Source organism: Globicephala melas, chromosome 20 (genome assembly GCF_963455315.2).
Source record: "Globicephala melas chromosome 20, mGloMel1.2, whole genome shotgun sequence".
Classification (NCBI taxonomy): domain Eukaryota; kingdom Metazoa; phylum Chordata; class Mammalia; order Artiodactyla; family Delphinidae; genus Globicephala; species Globicephala melas.
In genome coordinates this window covers 7,058,323-7,078,376 of record NC_083333.1, presented here as the reverse complement: position 1 = coordinate 7,078,376, position 20,054 = coordinate 7,058,323, and the positions used below count along the sequence as shown (strand labels likewise).

General features: G+C 49.9%; 1 protein-coding gene across 7 annotated transcripts in view; it reads right to left on the bottom strand.

Annotated features, from left to right (window-relative positions):
• The window catches only part of RPH3AL (rabphilin 3A like (without C2 domains)), a 155,501-nt gene that overhangs the window by 95,680 nt on the left and 39,767 nt on the right, over positions 1-20,054 (bottom strand). For 6 of the 7 annotated variants that reach the window (XM_070044553.1, XM_030861883.2, XM_070044552.1 and 3 more), the window contains one exon: positions 3,483-3,594. In XM_070044553.1, coding sequence (XP_069900654.1) covers positions 3,483-3,559 — 77 coding nt within the window. In that variant the 5' untranslated portion in view covers positions 3,560-3,594. Of the gene's footprint in view, positions 1-3,482; positions 3,595-16,998; positions 17,316-20,054 lie in introns of those variants that run through there. The other variant, XM_070044554.1, reaches the window with a different exon arrangement.

Here is a 20,054-nt window from a genome sequence, read left to right as displayed (position 1 = left end):
CCGCCACATCCACAAAGGTCCCCTGAGCACAGTCTGTGTGTCAGGGGCAAGGGGTTCAGACACCAGCCTCCAAACGTTGCCTCTGCCACCCGCCAGCTCCCGGCTCCCACAAGGATGGCAGCACCCCCTTAGCACCTCGGGGGGGGTTGCGGGGAGACAGGAGCATGGAATGCGCAGAAGGCCACGGCCACAGCATGAGCGGTTTCAAGGGAACAGCATAGAAGATGACCAAGAGAAGAATGAACACCCGGATCTGAGTTGTACAAGAAAGTGAGATGGCGTTTACTATGGGACAGGAAAGACTGGTAATTAGGTTAAAAACAAGCGCTGAGGATAAAAGGATATTCACGCAGCATTCTGAAAACTAGAGGGATCCAGGGCAGGAGGTTACCCTGGAGGAGCGGGAGGGCCGGCCAGTGTGGCGAGGCGGGGCTGGGGCCCGGCCCAGAGCCCCAGGACTGAGGGGAAGAACTCCAGCCCTTTCTATTTTTCTGGCTGGTGAGAGTGGCAGCAGTGGACCGAGCCCCAACTCCCTGCCCTGGGGCCCAGCTTCTCCCAGACTTTCTGCGCCAGGTGGTGGGAACACAGAGACGGACAAGGTGGCAAGGTCACTGCCCTCCAGAACTACAATATTCTGGGGGAGACGGATGCCCGATCAGTTACAAAAATATTTATTTACTGAAAAATTCGGAGAGCCATTCATTCAATACCTATTTATTGAGGATCCACTGTGATGCCAGGCTCGCTAGGTGCTGGGACGAGCCACTGGGCAGGCCACGCGGGTGGTCGTGAGGAGGATGTACAAATAAGGGGAACTGACCCAGGCAGGGGAGCAGCTCTAGAAGGGCTCCCCTAGAGAAGCGGCAGCAGGCAAGAGATTGTGACACAGGATACAGGGCAGGAAGATGAGGGTGTGGATGCCTTCCTAGTGGTTCCCTGAAACGGATGGACACTGGTGGTCTCACGTCACCACCCAGTCCAGCTCTTGCATCCAAGCACTGCCGACACTGTATAAATTGGGAGAGCTAAAAAGCATGTCCTTTCTCTGTGAGTAGAGAGAAAGCCATCCCAGGCTGGTTAAGGTGAAGGACTCAGATTCTGAAGTCCAATGGGCGGTCTCATCTTATGGCTCTGTCCCTTCCCAGGTATGAGAACTTGGACAGCTGCTCATCCTTGATTTCCTGATCTGTCTCTTTAAGAGATGTCAGGAAGATGAAATAAGGAGGGAATATAAAGTGCTCTGTACATAGCAGATGCCCAGTTGCTGAATAAGTGGCAGTTAGCGATGATTTTTATAACGATCATGGGTGAGACCATTAGGAACAGCTTAACCAAAGAGGTAGCATTTGCACTGGGTTTTGCAGGATGAATAGGAGCTCCCCCAATGGAAGCAGGGAGCTGGCATTCAGGCAAAGGACACTGAACATGCAAAGGCACGAAGGCATAAAGTAATGTGCTGCATTGGAGAGGTCCAGACTTCTAGACTGCCTATTTCTCCAATTTAAAAAAATGCCTTGGTACGAACTACTATGGATCAAATAAATAAGCTACAAGGATATAGTGTACAGCACAGGGAATAGAGCCAATAATTTTTACAATAACTTCAAATGGAGTATAATCTATAAAATATTGAATCACTATGTTGTACACCTGAAACTAATATAATACTGTAAATCGACTATACTTCAATTTTAAAAAATACCTTGCCCTAGACTAATACTTTTTTAAGTGACCCTCACAGACCTGAGGAAAGCAAAGAATGGGAACGGGGCAGGACTGGTGGGGACAGGAAGGGAGGCCAGGCCTTGGAGTGGGCAGGGGTACACATTCACCTGTCCCTGGCTGCGGGAATCTGTAACACCCTCCTTTAAGGAGCCTGGCATTACAAGGCAGCACACCCCGGGGAGGAGATAAAAGCATTTACTCTTCTAAAAGGTGCTACGGGCTTCCCTGGTGGCGCAGTGGTTAAGAATCCGCCTGCCAATGCAGGGGACACGGGCTCGAGCCCTGGTCCGGGAAGATCCCACGAGCCGCGGAGCAACTAAGCACGTGCGCCACAACTACTGAGCCCACGTACCGCAACTACTGAATCCCACGCACCTAGAGCCCGTCCTCCGCAACAAGAGAAGCCACTGCAATGAAAAGCCCGCACACCGCAACGAAGCATAGCCCCCGCTCGCCGCAACTAGAGAAAGCCCGCGTGCAGCATCGAAGACCCAATGCAGCCAAAAATAAATAAATAGATAAAAGGTGCTACAACAGTTTCTGGCTGCTGCTGAGCGCAAGACCAGGTCACAGAGAGCCAAAGGGAATGCCGGCGGGGTCACCAGGGGTCACACCGGGCCCTCCTACAAGAGCACAGCTCTCGCCAGCTCCTCACATCCAGCCACGGAGGACGCATCATCTCGCCTGGTGTCAGAGGAGAGAGGGAGAGAGGACGGTTTCACCCCTGGTCTCTCCCCCACAGGGGCCACATGGGGGCTAAAAGAGCCGAGCCATCCCAGTGAGTGAGACAAATTAACTGTGGTGCAAAGAGTCCTGCAAATCACGCAGGACTCCACTCTTCTTGGGCATTTCAGATTAATTTTTCTATCCTCTTTTGATGTTTCAGCTCTGTCCCCTGCAGGCTCACAATGTTTAATTGCAAATCTCTTGAACTTGGTTCCATTTGGGAAATGCTGGCTCCTGTACCCAGCACGACTTGACAGATGAAGAGGCACTCTTGGGCTTATTTGACCCCAGGGACCCCCAACTCCCTGGAAGGACAGGAAGAGACTGGAAGGCTGGAGAGGCATCTGGGAGCCCCTGGTCTCCAGCCACGGAGGGGGGCAGTGGGTGGAGATGGGCTGATCTAACTACAGCCGAGGGGTCACCAAGCTGAGAGATAACAGGAAAACTGGGGGCAAACCAGAACAAGAGAGACCCTGACACGAGCATGGCAGAGACCTGGGATGCTTCAAGGCTGGTTGTGTGTTTCAGCCCAGAGGGCAGCTCTTCATAAATTAGACAAGCCTTTGGTCTGTCAACTCAACTATGAAGTGGGCACCCAGAGATCAAAGGCTCCCCGCTGCCAGGGACTCAGGGACTGAAGGCTCAGTGATGGGGGATTTATACTCTTAACAGAGAAGGTAAAGGAAGTGGCCTGGCTCCCTGGAGCCTATTGTGATCGAAGGAACATAGGTGTGGGGTCAGATGGACCCAGGGGAGTCCCAGCCCTGCCACTGACAAGGTGGGTGACTTGGGTGAGGACCTCAGCCTCACTGTCCTCATCTGAGAAATGGGAATACATTCCATACGGCAGTTAAATGAGTGAATGGCTGTGAGGTGCCCAGCTCAGCGCCAGGAGTGTGGTGTGTATTAGACGGGCACTTGTCTCCAAACTGCTCTTTCTGGGGGCCTGGGATTGAATCTTGTCAAAGAAAGGAGAGGAACTAGGAGCGGGGAGGGAAGGCAGGGCCCGGCCAAGCCCTAGAGGTACTCACTTGGCTCGCAGGGCAAGCTGCCGATCATTGGGGCAAACCCACTGATCATTCCCGCTGCCGAAGATGGTGTCGGCCATGACTTGGAACACCCAGCCGGGGTGTGGAGTCACATCTGAGGGGAGAAGAGGGAAGAAGAAAGGGCACGTCATTGGCTGGGGTACAGACGGCAGACAGGGTCCCTCAGACACCCAAAACCGGTACTTCTAACCTATCCCTGTCCGTTGCCGGCCCCTGCCCCATCCCCACCCCGTCCCCGAGGATGTCTGGAATCTCACCAGCAGAATCACTCCTCCAGCTAAATGCTATTCCCTCAAAGCTCCTCTTTCAAAAGACTCGTGATTCTGGGAGGGGTAACTAGGTGGATCACGCAGCTAAGTGACAAGGTTGGACTTGACCGGCAGGATGTCAAAGGGACAGAATCGGAAGGAGAAAAGAGGCACACCTCAGCAGTTTTCAACGTAGCGGGCAAGCCCCAAGGGCGTTTGATCCCTGCACCCTCCAAGTACCACCCCTGCTTTGCTTCATGGGGACCACGATGAAAATGGCCCCCCTGGGAATCCTGCAGGGAGGAGACCCTGCTCCAGAGCTTGCTGGGGGCATAACTTGTGCAGCCTAGCTTAGCTGGCTTTCTCCTTGCCACCAAGGATGTGTGCTGGTGGGGAGAGTAAGGAGGGGAAGAGAGAGGGATGAGTTTGAGGGAATCCCAGTCCCAGAGCAAAGACGAGGGGTAGTACTGAGTTATCCACACTCCTCTGGTCTAATCCCCTCCAGACCAGTGGTTCTCAAACACAGGACTCCTTTACACTCTTAAAAATCACTGAGGCTGGAAATTAGTCTGGCAGTTCCTTAAATGTTACACAGAGTTACCGTAAGACCCAGAAAGGACTCTGAAGTATAAACACAGGAGAACAGAAAACGTATGTCCACGTATGAAATTGTACATGAATATTCAGAGCAGCCATTATTCATAACAGCCAAAAAGTGGAAACAATTCAAATGTCCACTAACTGATGAACGGATAAAATGAGTACAATGGAATACTGTTTGGTCATAAAAGGGAATGGAGTGCTGACACAGGCTACACAACATGCATGAACCTTGAAAACACGCTAAGCGAAAGAAGCCGGTTACAAAAGACCACAGAGTGTATGGTTCTATTTCTATAAAATGTCCAGACTGGGCCGATCCAGAGACAGAAGGTAGATTAGTGGTTGCCAGGGGCTGGGGGTAGAGGGGAGGAAGGAATGGGAGTGACTGCTAACGGGCTCAGGGTTTCTTTTTTGGATGATGAAAATGTTCTGGAATTAGATAGTGGTGACGGTTGCATAACTTTGTGAATTCACTGAAACCACTGCACTGTACCCTTTAAATGTCTGAATTTTATGGTACGTGAACCACATCTCATTAAACTGTTATAAAAAACTCTTGAGAACTCCAAAGGATATGGGCCATATCTACTGATATTTACCATATTAGAAATTAACACTGAGAAAAAATTTTAATTGTCAATTCATCAAAAAATAATAAACCCATGAGATGCTCACATAGTTTATTGAAAAACTGTATTTTCAAAACAAAAACAGTTAGTGAGAATAATGGTATTGTTTTGCATTTTTACAAATCTATGTAATGTTTGGCTAAACAAAAGTCAGCTTCATATCTGACATTTCATTCAATCTTTTGTAATACGTAGATTTGTTAAAGTACGTGAAGGACATCCAGACTCTCACAGCTACATGCTATAGCTGGGAAAGGGTGGAGTATTTTAATAGCCTTCCCAGGTAACTGTGGACATTCTTTCATACTGTACCCAAACTCAACAGATGGTAGTTTCTTAAAGATTAGTTCCAATGTGGCATTCATGCCAATGAACTTTTCACCTGTATATTTGTGAGAGAACTTGACCAAGTGTATTATTATTATTATTAAAATAGCTTTTACTTTGTGGACCCCCTGAAAGGCGTTGGGAACCCCCAGAGATCCCTGGACTGTAGTTTGAGAACTGTTGTTCTAGACCAATGTCACCTATTTCTGTGATGACCAGCAGGGGGAAGCGTGCAGACTGCAGCTAACTGACCCACTCAGGGACCAAGCCCACTACCTTGACCACAGTGGGCTCTCTGTTCCACTCAGCTGATCCAGGCACCCACTCCCCACTGTCAGCCACCTTGAGAGCAAGACCTGAGTTAACCCAGGCCAAAGAGTCGCATGTGGAGTCCCCATGGTCAGGCCCAGTGCTGGGAGGGCTGCTGGTGCCACCGTCACCAAAGGCCTCCCCACATTTAAAGACTTGACCTTCTCCCAAAGGAGACTCACATCCAGTCCAGGAAAAAGAAAAGGTGGGCTCAAAAATGACACGCTCATCAAACAACTTTAAACCAGTCCCATTTCAGCTACGATTTGGTTTTTTTTTTAGATTATGACTCTTTGCCTACGTGTCTTTTTTTTTTTTTTTTACATCTTTATTGGAGTATAATTGCCTTACAATGGTGTGTTAGTTTCTGCTTTATAACAAAGTGAATCAGTTATACATATATATATGTTCCCATATCTCTTCCCTCTTGCGTCTCCCTCCCTCCCATCCTTCCTATCCCACTCCTCCAGGTGGTCACAAAGCACCGAGCTGATCTCCCTGTGCTATGCGGCTGCTTCCCACTAGCTACCTATTTTACGTTTGGTAGTGTATATATGTCCATGACACTCTCTCACTTTGTCACAACTTACCCTTCCCCCTCCCCATATCCTTAAGTCCATTCTCTAGTAGGTCTGTGTCTTTATTCCTTTCTTACCCCTAGGTTCTTCATGATGTTTTTTTTTCCCCCTTAAATTCCATATATATGTGTTAGCATACGTATATGTCTTTCTCCTTCTGACTTACTTCACTCTGTATGACAGACTCTAGGTCCATCCACCTCATTACAAATAGCTCAATTTCATTTCTTTTTATGGCTGAGTAATATTCCATTGTATATATGTGCCACATCTTCTTTATCCATTCATCTGATGATGGACACTTAGGTTGTTTCCATCTCCTGGCTATTGTAAATAGGGCTGCAATGAACATTTTGGTACATGACTCTTTTTGAATTATGGTTTGCTCAGGGTATATGCCCAGTAGTGGGATTGCTGGGTCATATGGTAGTTCTATTTGTAGATTTTTAAGGAACCTCCATACTGTTCTCCACAGTGGCTGTACCAATTCACATTCCCACCAGCAGTGCAAGAGGGTTCCCTTTTCTCCACACCCTCTCCAGCATTTATTGTTTCTAGATTTTTTGATGATGGCCATTCTGACTGGTGTGAGATGATATCTCATTGTAGTTTTGATTTGCATTTCTCTAATGATTAGTGATGTTGAGCATCCTTTCATGTGTTTGTTGGCAATCTGTATATCTTCTTTGGAGAAATGTCTATTTAGGTCTTCTGCCCATTTTTGGATTGGGTGGTTTGTTTTTTTGTTATTGAGCTGCATGAGCTGCTTGTAAATTTTGGAGATGAAGCCTTTGTCAGTTGCTTCATTTGCAAATATTTTCTCCCATTCTGAGGGTTGTCTTTTGGTCTTGTTTATGGTTTCCTTTGCTGTGTAAAAGCTTTGAAGTTTCATTAGGTCCCATTTGTTTTTATTTCCATTTCTCTAGGAGGTGGGTCAAAAAGGATCTTGCTGTGATTTATGTCATAGAGTGTTCTGCCTATGTTTTCCTCTAAGAGTTTGATAGTTTCTGGCCTTACATTTAGGTCTTTAATCCATTTTGAGCTTATTTTTGTGTATGGTGTTAGGGAGTGATCTAATCTCATACTTTTACATGTACCTGTCCAGTTTTCCCAGCACCACTTATTGAGGAGGCTGTCTTTTCTCCACTGTACATTCCTGCCTCCTTTATCAAAGATAAGGTGACCATATGTGCGTGGGTTTATCTCTGGGCTTTCTATCCTGTTCCACTGATCTATATTTCTGTTTTTGTGCCATACATAATCAAGACAGTACCATACTGTCTTGATTACTGTAGCTTTGTAGTATAGTCTGAAGTCAGGGAGCCTGATTCCTCCAGCTCCGTTTTTTGTTCTCAAGATTGCTTTGGCTATTCGGGGTCTTTTGTGTTTCCACACAAATTGTGAAATTTTTTGTTCTAGTTCTGTGAAAAATGCCAGTGGTAGTTTGATAGGGATTGCATTGAATCTGTACATTGCTTTGGGTAGTAGAGTCATTTTCACAATGTTGATTCTTCCAATCCAAGAACATGGTATACCTCTCCATCTATTTGTATCATCTTTAATTTCTTTCATCAGTGTCTTATAATTTTCTGCATACAGGCCTTTTGTCTCCTTAGGTAGGTTTATTCCTAGATATTTTATTCTTTTTGTTGCAATGGTAAATGGGAGTGTTTTCTTGATTTCACTTTCAGATTTTTCATCATTAGTGTATAGGAATATCAGAGATTTCTGTGCATTAATTTTGTGTCCTGCTACTTTACCAAATTCATTGATTAGCTCTAGTAGTTTCCTGGTACCATCTTTAGGATTCTCTACGTATAGTATCATGTCATCTGCAAACAGTGACAGCTTTACTTCTTCTTTTCTGATTTGGATTCCTTTCACTTCCTTTTCTTCTCTGATTGCTGTGGCTAAAACTTCCACAACTATGTTGAATAAGAGTGGTGAGAGTGGGCAACCTTGTCTTGTTCCTGATCTTAGTGGAAATGCTTTCAGTTTTTCACCATTGAGGATGATGTTGGCTGTGGGTTTGTCATATATGGCCTTTATTATGTTGAGGAAAGTTCCCTCTGTGCCTACTTTCTGGAGGGTTTTTATCATAAATCGGTGTCGAATTTTGTCAAAAGCTTTCTCTGCATCTATTGAGATGACCATATGGTTTTTCTCCTTCAATCTGTTAATATGGTGTATCACATTGATTGATTTTCGTATATTGAAGAATCCTTGCATTCCTGGAATAAACCCCACTTGATCATGGTATATGATCGTTTTAATGTGCTGTTGGATTCTGTTTGGTAGTATTTTGTTGAGGATTTTTGCATCTATGTTCATCAGTGATACTGGCCTGTAGTTTTCTTTCTTTGTGACATCCTTGTCTGATTTTGGTATCAGGGTGATGGTGGCCTCGTAGAATGAGTTTGGGAGTGTTCCTCCCTCTGCTATATTTTGGAAGAGTTTGAGAAGGATAGGTGTTAGCTCTTCTCTAAATGTTTGCTAGAATTCGCCTGTGAAGCCATCTGGTCTTGGGCTTTTGTTTGTTGGAAGATTTTATATCACAGTTTCAATTTCAGTGCTTGTGATTGGTCTGTTCATATTTTCTGTTTCTTCCTGATTCAGTCTTGGCAGGTTGTGCATTTCTAAGAAGTTGTCCATTTCTTCCAGGTTGTCCATTTTATTGGCATAGAGTTGCTTGTAGTAATCTCTCATGATTGTTTTGTTGTTTTTTTAAATAAGTTCTGTTATCTTGTGAATAGCGCAGTCACACTGCTGCATGGGTGTGAAAAGCGTTACTCTGTTCCAAGTAAACATTTAAAACACACTCATCTCAGTAACCCTGTTTCCTTATTATTTTAAAAAATATTCTGGGAGCTTCAAGAAATGGAAGTGATGGGATGTCCCTAACAGGGACAGGCTGTGCCCAGGGTTAACTAGGTGTCCATCACCTCATAGGCACTGCCATTCCTGCCGTGGCCTGCAGGGGGCACCGTGTCTGGGCCACTGCTCCCAGCACTAGAAGGCCCTGAGCCTTCCTACCCACCCTGCTGTAGCTGGGTGCAGTGAGTATGCAGGTGGCCCCTCTGCTCTGCCAGGCACCCTCACAAAAGCAGGGATGCACCAGTGGTGACCCAGAGGGAGGGGCAAGCCAGGGAATCTCAGGGTGGGAATTCCATCATCTGCAGAAGCTTCTGAACCAAAAGGGAGTGGACCTGAGCCGGGGGAGGAGGTGGGAAGAAAGAAGGGACCCTGTGCTCTCATGCTCGAACCTTCACCTCCTTTACAGCGGGACAGGTAGGGACGTCCAGGAGACAGCAGCAAACACAGGTGGAGAGGCAGCAGCTCCTCACTGCCCCAAACACATCGCCCCCAAATGAACCTCTAAAGAATGAACTTCTTTTGTCCCCTTTGGGTCACTTCTTTTTTATTATTTTTTTGATGTGGACCATTTTAAAAGTCTTTATTGAATTTGTTACAATATTGCTTCTGTTTTATGTCTTGGTTTTTGGCCGCAAGGTATGTGGGATTTTAGCTCCCCGACCAGGTTCAAACCCATATGCCCTGCATTGGAAAGCGAAGTCTTAAACACTGGACCGCCAGGGAAGTCCCTGGGTCACTTTTTAGGGGGCCAGAGTTTTGGGATCACTGACAAGAGAACTAACATTTATCTGTCCTCTGACCCATCTGAGGTCTATTCCTTTTCTTTGGGTTTTTTTTTTTTTTTTTTGGTGGTACGTGGGCCTCTCACTGCTGTGGCCTCTCCCGTCGCGGAGCACAGGCTCCGGGCGTGCAGGCTCAGCGGCCATGACTCACGGGCCCAGCCGCTCCGCAGCATGTGGGATCTTCCCGGACCGGGGCACGAACCCACGTCCCCTGCATCGGCAGGTGGACTCTCAACCACTGCGCCACCAGGGAAGCCCTGCTTTGTTTAACTTGAGCCAAAATGACTCTGCAACCACCCACAGGCTCTGTTCTGTTCTTCCTCAATCTAATTATTTTTTGTTGGGCAGAAGACAGAAGAATGAGGATGAGAGACTGAGAAAAGGTCACACCTATGCAGGTCTGCTAACCCTTAACCAATACTACTTCTTCTGCACCGGGCCACCTTGTGCTGTAAGTATGAAGGGAAAGGTTTCGTGGCAGTGAGGATGACTCAACTGGGAGAGAAAAGACCTGGAGAGTCTGGCTTTTATGCAAACTTACTGGAAGACCAGGAACAATCAGTTATTTTCCCTGGGCCTCAGTTTCCCCATCAGTACCCGACTGAGCTGAGACAGACAGGCTGGAGGGATTGCCCTGGGCAATTCCAACAGATTCCCACCCGCTGAGTTGCAGGAGGGATGCAGGGATAGCAGGCGGGGGACTGGAGAAGGATCCTGGGGTGGGAGGTTGGTCGCTGCTCCAACCTGGTGGGGGGATCTGAGTCCCCACCCCAGCCTGGTCCCCGGGGCAGGGAGGAGGAGGCATCCTGGGTCCCCCACCCTTCTCGCTTCCGGAGCTTTGAGGAAGATGAGCCCACGGAGCCCAACACCTCAGAGAAGTGCAGGGAGATGAGAGAGACGTCCCCTGCCGGGGCCTGGGGCCTTGGGCCCTGGTGGCAGGGTCTTCGACGACGGTAAGCTCGCGGCTGAGCATGTCCACAGCCGTGGCTCCGAGCAAGAACTCACGCCCCGTCCAGGGACTGAGGGGCCTGCCCCGGGCTGTGGCTGGCACCTCGGAAGGCACAGCTGTCCCTCGCCCACGCGGAGCGATCTCGGGACAGGTGGGGGGAGGGGAAGGGCAGCTTGGGGAAACATGTCTTAGGAAACCGCCGACAGAGTCAGCTTAGGTTCCCCAAACCTCTGCAGTCTGAGCTGGCTGCCAGCTCCTCGGCCGCCAGCCGGCCCCTGTCCCCGGCTTCCCGCACCCCCTCTTCTGCCAAGCTGTGTGCTCACAACCACCCAACACACCTCCTGGGCTCTGCTCCGCCTCCGGCCGGGGCCTCAAGGAGGAGCAGGGCAGGAGGTGCCCTTCCCAAGGTCCAGGCCCTCTTAAGAGCTGGGTCCTTCAGACTTCCAAAGGGCAGTGCCTGTGAACTGAATACGGACCGCACCCTTGTACTGACACACTTCGATCTGTCCTGGACAAAAATCAGATGATGAGGTGACTTCCCTGGTGGCACAGTGGGTAAGACTCTGCACTCCCAATGCAGGGGGCCCGGGTTCAATCCCTGGTCAGGGAACTAGATCCCACATGCATGCTGCAACTAAGAGTTCGCATGCCACAACAGAGGAGCTGGCAAGCCGCAACTAAGACCCGGAGCGACCAAATAAAGAAAGAAATTTAAAAAAAAAGAATGGGATTTTTGCATAAGAGAAGTATAGATCCAACTTGGAAAAAAAAATCAAATGATGAGGGACCAAAACAGGGGCTTAAAGAAGGTAAGTAAAAAGCAGGAAGGCGAACCCACACATTCACAAGTGGAAATGGCCCAGAGCCTGGAGGGGAGCAGAGGCAGCAGGGTCTGCAGGCAGAGGGCTGCATGGGGGCTCTGGCCTTGCTCTAAACGAGGAAAGGAGCGGCACCTGGGGCCCGGCCTGTCTCGGAGGTCCTTCCAGCTGTGAGGGAAGAGGCTGAAGGATGGGTGTGTGTGTGTGTGTGTGCACGTGTTCGTGGGCTCCCTGGGGGGCCTGCATCCTCTCTCCATCCCTGCACAGGGCCGGCTACAAAGTAGGTGTTTAGTGAATAAACTGCAGTGGAGCTGATTTCCTCAGACAAATGGCCTTTCCCAGACAAGCAGGAACTCAGACAACAAGCCAGACATGCTCGGAGCAGGGCTGGGCTCTCACTATGCCCTGTGGCGTGGTCACTCCCAGGCAGTCTGCTCCTCAGGATTCCCCACGTGGTAGTGAGCGCCCAGGTGCTCTGTCTGAGCCACCTCCCTGCAGAGGGGCCCACCAGGGCCTCCGGGTGCCGCCCGCACCCCGCTGGGCGAGACAAGCTGAGCAGCACCCTCCCCAGCGCTTCTAAACCCTGCAGCACAAGGGCTCAGGGGACCCGTGGGGGGACAGAATCACAACTTGCCTGGTGCTGGTTTCCTGAGAAGATTCCTAGGGGGTAGAGGTTTGCGAGCCCCAGGAAACTTCCAAGGCAGATCTATGAAAGCGAACCTTCTTACAGGGAGATCAACTCTCTGCTCCTTAAAGCCAAAAGCGTGTCACCCTGGCGTTAGCCGCTGCAGGCAAATGATGGAGTCACAGCTGACTCCACTGGGCAAGTCAAAATGCAAGCTCCCGTGAGCTCTCCCGGGCACTGGCGAACATGCACCCTAAACGCACTCAGCACCCACCCCCAGATGAAGACTCGCCATCTTCGTGTAAGATCTTCCCATGGTTCCTAGGTGTCTGTACACAGATTTTGAATAAAATTGGGTTCTCACTACACACGCTGTTTGCTCTGCTTCCTTATCATACCGCACTTTCTCACCTTATTAAAAGTCCTCAAAGACATGATTCTTAATTGCAACTTAGTATTCTGGATATATTTCATCATTTGCCTCCTGGGGGAGGCACACAGATTGTTTCCAATTTTATTCTATTATCTTCAGCCCTAAAATGGATATCCCGGGAGATAAATCTTTGTGCCCACTTCTGATTATTTCCTTAGGATAAATTCCCCAAAGGGAAAGGAAGTGTATTTTTTTTTGAACTGCACCTCCAAAGAGCATCTAGAATCATTCACTACAAAAAGTTCTGCTGCAGGCAGCTGTGTCCCGTCCGCCTCATGGGGACTTTTGTATTTTCAAACTCAGAACTCAGAGATGGAAGAATCTGTCTGTAAATCTCCAACAAGTTGCTTTTAATAATGTGTACAGTCCTAATCACTAAAAAAAAAAAAAAAAAAAAAAAGAAGACCTCTTCTCTGCAAACATTCAAGTCTACTTAAAAGAAGGCTTCTCCCTCTTAATGGACTTCGTGGGCTTAGAATCCGGTGAAGCCACACCGGCCTGAGAGCCCGGTGAGCCGGTGGTCAGGTAACACCTCGCCAGCCGAGTTCTCTCTACAGAGGGCTGGGGTCTCCACCTCCACACAGGCCCTCAGAGAAGACGAAATGAAAACACGAGCCTGTAAACTCCAAAGAACAGCTCACATCATTACTAACCCAGGAAAACACTGCCGTTCGACCCAACCTTCCAAATCTTACAGTCTCTTTAACACAGCCTGGAAAACGTTCCCAGCCTGCAGCTGTCTCTGAGATGTACCAGATTCTGAAAAAGATACTGGAGGGCAAAACAACCTGCCCCTCAAGAGGATCACACCTACCCACGGAGGCTCTGCCCTGCCTACAGGACCACAGGGACAAAGGTAACTACCAAGCAAGGACAGCTCCTCATCGCCCGCACCCGCTCCTGGTGGGGTTCTCTTTTCACCTTCAGACCCTGGTGTTTTCACCTCCTTGGTTTTATTTCAGGGAAACTTTCACTGGTACATACAACTGAGCCATGTCTGACGCCCCAGGTCGGGATGTGAATGGAAGAGCGTTCATGGAGCGTAGGGTCTGACCTTGTGGGAAGAGCAGAGATGATACAGGGAGAACAGCAAGAAAGAGGCAGGGGGGATGGAAGGGCTGAAAGGAGCCGCAGGGTCTAGGAGGGGACACCACGTGCAAAGGCAAATACAAATCACCAACAAGTGCAGGACGCCGGGTCCAAACAGCCACTGAGAGAGAACAAAAGTGCATCTTTCCACACAGGTGCAGGTGGGTCTTCTGGGAGTGGCTGAACCAGGATGAAGGAGACATGAGGCCCAGGCAAGAGCAGCAGCCATCCCACAGACTCAGAAGCAATAAAGAAATGTCATAAGCCACCCAGTTAGGGAATGGATGTTACGTGGCATTACCATGGCAATAGATAACTGATACAAATGGCATTTGGTAGACAAAATCCCAACCCTGGTCTCAATATCCTGCTGCGTCCAACCTCCCAGAGCTGTTTAGAGTTTGATCTGCAAACTGTGAGCAGTGGAAAAGCCAAAAGGCCAGATGAGGGAGGCAAAACAGGAGGCACAAGAAGCAAGTAAAACCCATTCTGCTCCCCACCCACGTGCCAGAGGATAAGCTCAGAGGAGAGGGGTCTGGGGGAGGGCCCGGGAGCCATCTCGGGTGGCCTGTACAGGGCCGGAAAAGGGGTGTCATCCCAGTGCCAAATCTGAGCCGATGCCTGGAGAGTCACACAGGAAAGGAGCTGGAGCCTGCATCAGCCTCTGGAAAGAACACTGTGATCCTTTAGTCATGCCTGCCCCGGGTGTGGGAGGGGATGGTGGCTGCCCATTCACTGCTGCTGCTGGGTTTGCCATTTGGACAACCAACTGTGCCTGGGCAGGGGTGGCGGGGTGGGGGGTGGTCAGGGGGAGGAAATGAGGGGCTAAAGGAGGGAGAAAAAGCAGGGACGAATATAAAAGCATACTGGCCACCCAGCCCGTGCTTCCCGAGGCCTCAAAGACACCGTCTAAGAGCCTGCAGTTCTACACCCAGGGTATTAATATTCCAGGGAACCCTTAGCAACAGGCCCTGACATCTGCTCCGTTACTATGATTCGGGAAACATGATAATAGCAGCAAGATACGGTGAGTGGAGACATCAATGTTTCCTCCACCTGTCACAGTGCACTCGGAGGATGAAAGATTCAGACAGGAAGCATCGAAGGCCTGTCTGAAATCCGAGGGAACCTCTCTTGGGCTAATTATGCACGAAGCAAGGCTGGAGAGGATTCAGGAGATGAGACAGGAGTCCCGGGGAAGCTACTGCCTGACAAACGTCCCTAGGAGTCACCCTATCAGCGGGCACCGTGCCAGATGTGCTTCCTTGGGTGACTTCTCTCCCCCTCCCCATTCGATTCTCCCCCTATCTTTGCCCAGACTTTGGCAAAAGCTTCCCACTTGGCCTTTGGACCTCCTGAGGCTCACCTCACCCCCTTCACTTGTAGCCAGAGAGATCACCCTTAAAGTGTAGGTCAGACCATGCCATTCCCTTGCTCTAAACCTTCGATGGCTCCTCAGTGCTGAAGGGAAAAACCCAAGCTGCGCGAAGGCCGTCCATGATCTGGCCCAAACCATCCTTCCGGTCTCACCTGCCACCACATCCCTCCGCAGGGTCTCCACTCTCATCGCTGGGAGCCTGGATGTGTTCCGGCTGCTCAGCTCTGTTTCTGGAAGTTCTCCCGTGACCCGCCTTCCCTGTACACTGTCTACCTGCAGAGGCCCAGCACTGACCCTCTGGGGATTCTCCTCCCCACCGAACCCCAACTCGGAATGGACCCCCTTTGTCTCCCCTCAGCATTTCACTCCACTCTGTGTCCCAGAGCGGGTGGGTCTTTACTTCTGTTAACCCCACGAAGAAGGCAGCTCTCAGGACACAGGATGCAGGTCCCCCTTTACAGAAGGAACACTGACCTTCGAGAGTTTACCACAGCCCATGGAATAAAGCCCAGCCTCCCTAGACTAGAATTAAAGGCTGGGCACTGTGACCTCCCCCCGCCCCTTAACCTTCCTCCCAGCCACACGCAGGCCCCTGCACTGAGCAGGTCTCACCCATCCTGCCTCAGGCCCACTCTGCAAAGCAGTTTATACCAGCTAAAACTGTGGGAAGGGACTTCCCTGGTGGTCCAGTGGGCAAGGCTCCACACTCCCAATGCAGGGGGCCCGGGTTCGATCCCTGCTCAGGGAATTAAGATCCCGCCTGCATGCCGCAACTAGATCCTGCGTGCGGCAACTAAGACCCGACACAGCCAAATAAATAAATACATATTAAAAAAAAAAAAAGTTGGAAATCCCCAAAGGGCTCTAACTCTTGAATGGTCAACAGTAGCCCATCTGGTACAATGTCACAGTCAATGTTAAAAATGACAAATGATCTGGAAAAGGGTTTACAGCAAGAGTAAGTGCAAGACGTGTAGACCACATCATAGACACACAATATAACAGTCATGGGCCCACAAGGAAAATGCAGAGTTCGTGTGTCAGAGAGCAGGGTTTGGGCTTACAGGTGAATTTACTTCTGGAGCATTTTTCTAAGGGTGACTTAGGAAGAGTCAGACAAGTGAGGGCACCCTACCTGTCCTCATGGCCCACTCAGGTTCCTCCTCTCGGGTGGGGCTCTCTAAGACCCCTCAGCCCTAGCTCAGATTCCTGCAGCCTTTCCTATCTGTGCTCTGCAAAAAGCAGTCCATCCTAGACGCCCCAGGGCACATTCCCACTGAGGCACAGGGCCGAGTGGGCTGCTGGCCTCAGAAAGACAAGTGGCACTGCTTTTGTCTTCGTTGCCCTCATCATTCATTCAACAAACAAGCTCTGAGTGTTGACTCTGCACCAGGCACGTGCCACACCTCAGCCGACTGCAGGGCGAGCCGGGACAGCTCCCTGTACCCCCTAGAAGGCCCCACAAGGTGCACAGCTAGGAGCCCCACATACCGCTGCAGGGGTCTTCTCCCCGGGGAAGTAAATCCTCACCCCAAATGCCCACTCCAGTGGACCCAAATCCCTGCCTGTCTCTTTGTCTCCCTGAAACTGTCTTCTCACTTCCAGGCTGCAACAGTACTTGCAGCCTCCAACCGAAGTGAGATGCAAAGCATCCCACTTCTTACCCCTCTCACTTCAGGTGCCAGCCCTCCGATTTTAACAGCCGCAAGCTCTGCCTACGTGTGCCCAGAGGCACAGCTCACTTCTGTCATTTCTAAAAGGCCTGAAACAGAGCAGGTGGAGGTCCCAGATCAAGACGATCACAGAGTTGATGGCGGCCAGCTCCAGGGCAACCAGACTCCTCAGGCAGGACTCACCCTTGAACACACGGGAAGGAGGGAAGTCTCGTAGGCTGGCTGCCGCGCCCAAAGCAGTGCTCCAGTCCCCGCTGGACCACGTGGTATTAGTCTTCGACAGCCGCTGTAACCAGGTGCCACGAGCTGGGAGGCTTACAACAGTCTTAGAGCCTGGAAGTCCAAAACCGAGATGTGGGCAAAGCCAAGCTTTCTCTGCAGGATCCAGAGAAGAATCTGTCTAGAGAAGCACCTCCCTTAGCTTCTGCTGTCTGCTGGCAATGCTGGGTGCTCCTTGGCTCATGGCTGCTTTGCGCCAGTCTCTGTCTTCATCTTCACATGGCATTCTTCCCTCTGTGTCTCCACGTGGCCGTCTCCCTGTGTTTCTATCATGTTGGATTAAGACCAAAGGAGATTCCGATATGACCTCATCTTAACTAATTACATCGGCAATGCCCCCATTTCCAAATAAGGTCACATTCTGAGGTTCTGGGCATTAGGACTTCAACATGTCCCCCTTCAACATGTCCCCTACACATAGGTGTTTAAGCTGGTCTAAAATGCCCCCTGGAGTTCCTGGGGTCCTCAGGACCAGGAGAGAGGTTTACATCTAAAACAGGGAGTTGTCATGGTTGATGCAAAAAGTGGATTCAGGAAAACAATCTCCTTTGGTCATTGCTTGTCTTGGGAGTTCTTAACAAGGGAGCCATGAACTTGGATGGAAACAAACTGTATCTTCATTTTCATTAACCTATAACTGAAATCACCTATTTCCTTTCATTATAAATATAGGCAACACACCACAGTCATTCTAAAAGTACCTGTGTCTTAGTCATTGGTGGAATCACAGATATTTTCATACCACAATACTGACCTGCAGATACCTCGAAATATTATTCATGCTCACCACTACTTTAAAATTACAATAGTTATTAGACCTACTGCAAGGCTGTTTACTTAATGATTCAAAAAAGAAGCACAGGGACTTCCCTGGTGGTCCAGCGGGTAAGACTACACGCTCCCAATCAGGGGGCCTGGGTTCAATCCCTGGTCAGGGAACTAGATCCCACATGCATGCTGCAACTAAGAGTCCGCATGCCACAACTCAGAAGTCCGCAATGCCGCAACTATGAGCCTGCATGTTGCCACTAAAGGATCCCGCATGCTGCAGCTAAGACCTGGTGCAGCCAAAATAAATAAAGAAAGAAAAGAAAAGAAAAGAAGTACATAGGTTACTGTATCAAAAGCTTGTTTTTTTAAAAAAATTCTGATAATGATAAGTCAATATAATTGGCATCCTCTGTAATCCTGTTTGTGCATTTAGAACCATTATTCTGAGAAACATTCCGTAGCATTCACCAGACTGTCAAAAAAGAAGTCTATGGCGGGCTTCCCTGGTGGCGCAATGGTTAAGAATCCGCCTACCAATTCAGGGAACACGGGTTTGAGCCCTGGTCCAGGAAGATCCCACATGCCGTGGAGCAACAAAGCCCATGTGCCACAACTACTGAGCCCATGTGTCATAACTACTGAAGCCTGCCCGCCTAGAGCCCCGTGCTTCACAACAAGAGGAGCCACCGCGATGAGAAGCCCACACACTGCAACGAAGAGTAGCCCCCGCTCGCTGCAACTAGAGAAAGCCTGAGTGCAGCAACGAAGACCCAATGCAGCCAAAGATAAATAAATAAATATTTTTTAAAAAAATTAAAAAAAAAAAAAGAAGTTGATGGCACAAAAAATAAAGAACAGGAGATGGAATTGAAACTCAGCTCATAGGTTACCAGAATAAAATCGAGCCTTCAGGGTGAGCAGGTGTCCGTGGCTCGGGGGACTCTGCTCAGAAAATGCCCAAGTCGTCCATCCCAGGGGCTGCCAGGCACCTGGCTTGGGGTGCATACTGAGGAGTGTGAAGGCTATCTGTCTTTTCATGCAGAAATATAAGCCTGTTTCCATCTTAGCAATTTGTGTGGAAAGTCCCAAGCAAACAGAGTTTTTGCAAAGGAAATCTGATTTCAGCTCACACCTGACAGCTGCTTATTGGAGGAGCCCAAGAGAAATCTCTCCATGAAGCAGAGAAGCCTCTGGAAGGAAAAGAGGCCCACCCCTTCTCACCCAAGCCTCAGGTGTGACGACAGGGTAGTCCTCCGTGTGCTCAGGTCCTGGGAGCAGCGGCCTCTGACAGCCCTGCCAGGATACCAGCTCTAGGTGGCTCTTCTCAGGCTCTGCCAGGTCCCTCAGCCCACTTCTTCCGCCTACTTCCCCGGAGCCGGGGCGGGGACCCTGGCCCTGGCTGTTTGCATAAAGCCAGGAGGCAAGGCAGCCCCTGCTGACCTCGCTGCTATCTGTGGCCAGCTGTCCTCTCTGGTTCATGGAAACAAAAACAGGCGGTTCCCTGTTCCAGCTCCAAGGTTAAGTACGTGCTGCCCAGGTGCCAGCTGTCAACTTCTCTGCACACGCCCTGTTCCTCTGGCAGAGGTGAAGACCCCAAAGAACTGGGGGTGCCCATCACGAACGACCACGGTGAGGACTGCCAAAGACTCAAGCCAGGCGGAGGGCCATCTGAGAGTGAGAGCGGGGACCACCCCCAGAATGTGGCTTGGTACAGAGAAGGTGAGTGGGGAAGAGGCCAAACAGGACCACCGGCATTTTGCAGGTAGTTTTGGAGGCTTGTAGAAGGAGGCCGCAAATCAAAATTCGCTGCACATGCTCAGCCTGGCCCTGAGCTGCCTAACTGGGAAGGGAAGGCAGCCGACTTTACAGGGTACTGCCTACCTGCCAGGTGCTGGCCACAGGCTGACCGAGTGAAACTCATCACAACCCCAAGGGGATGGCATGCCGTCATCCCCTTCCAGAGAAGAGGCTCGAGACCTGATGCTCGAGAGGTGCAGCCACTCGCTCAAGGCCACGCAGCTGGCTCCTGGTACTTTCTGTCACCCTCTCTGCCCCCAAGGAGCCCTGGCTGCAGCGTGTGGCACCTCATGAAAGCAATCAGCCAGGGCGCACTCCCCAAGCCTCTCCCATGCTCCCAGCACTCAGGAATGTGCCAGGAATTCACAGAAACCGAGACCTGCAGGAACTGG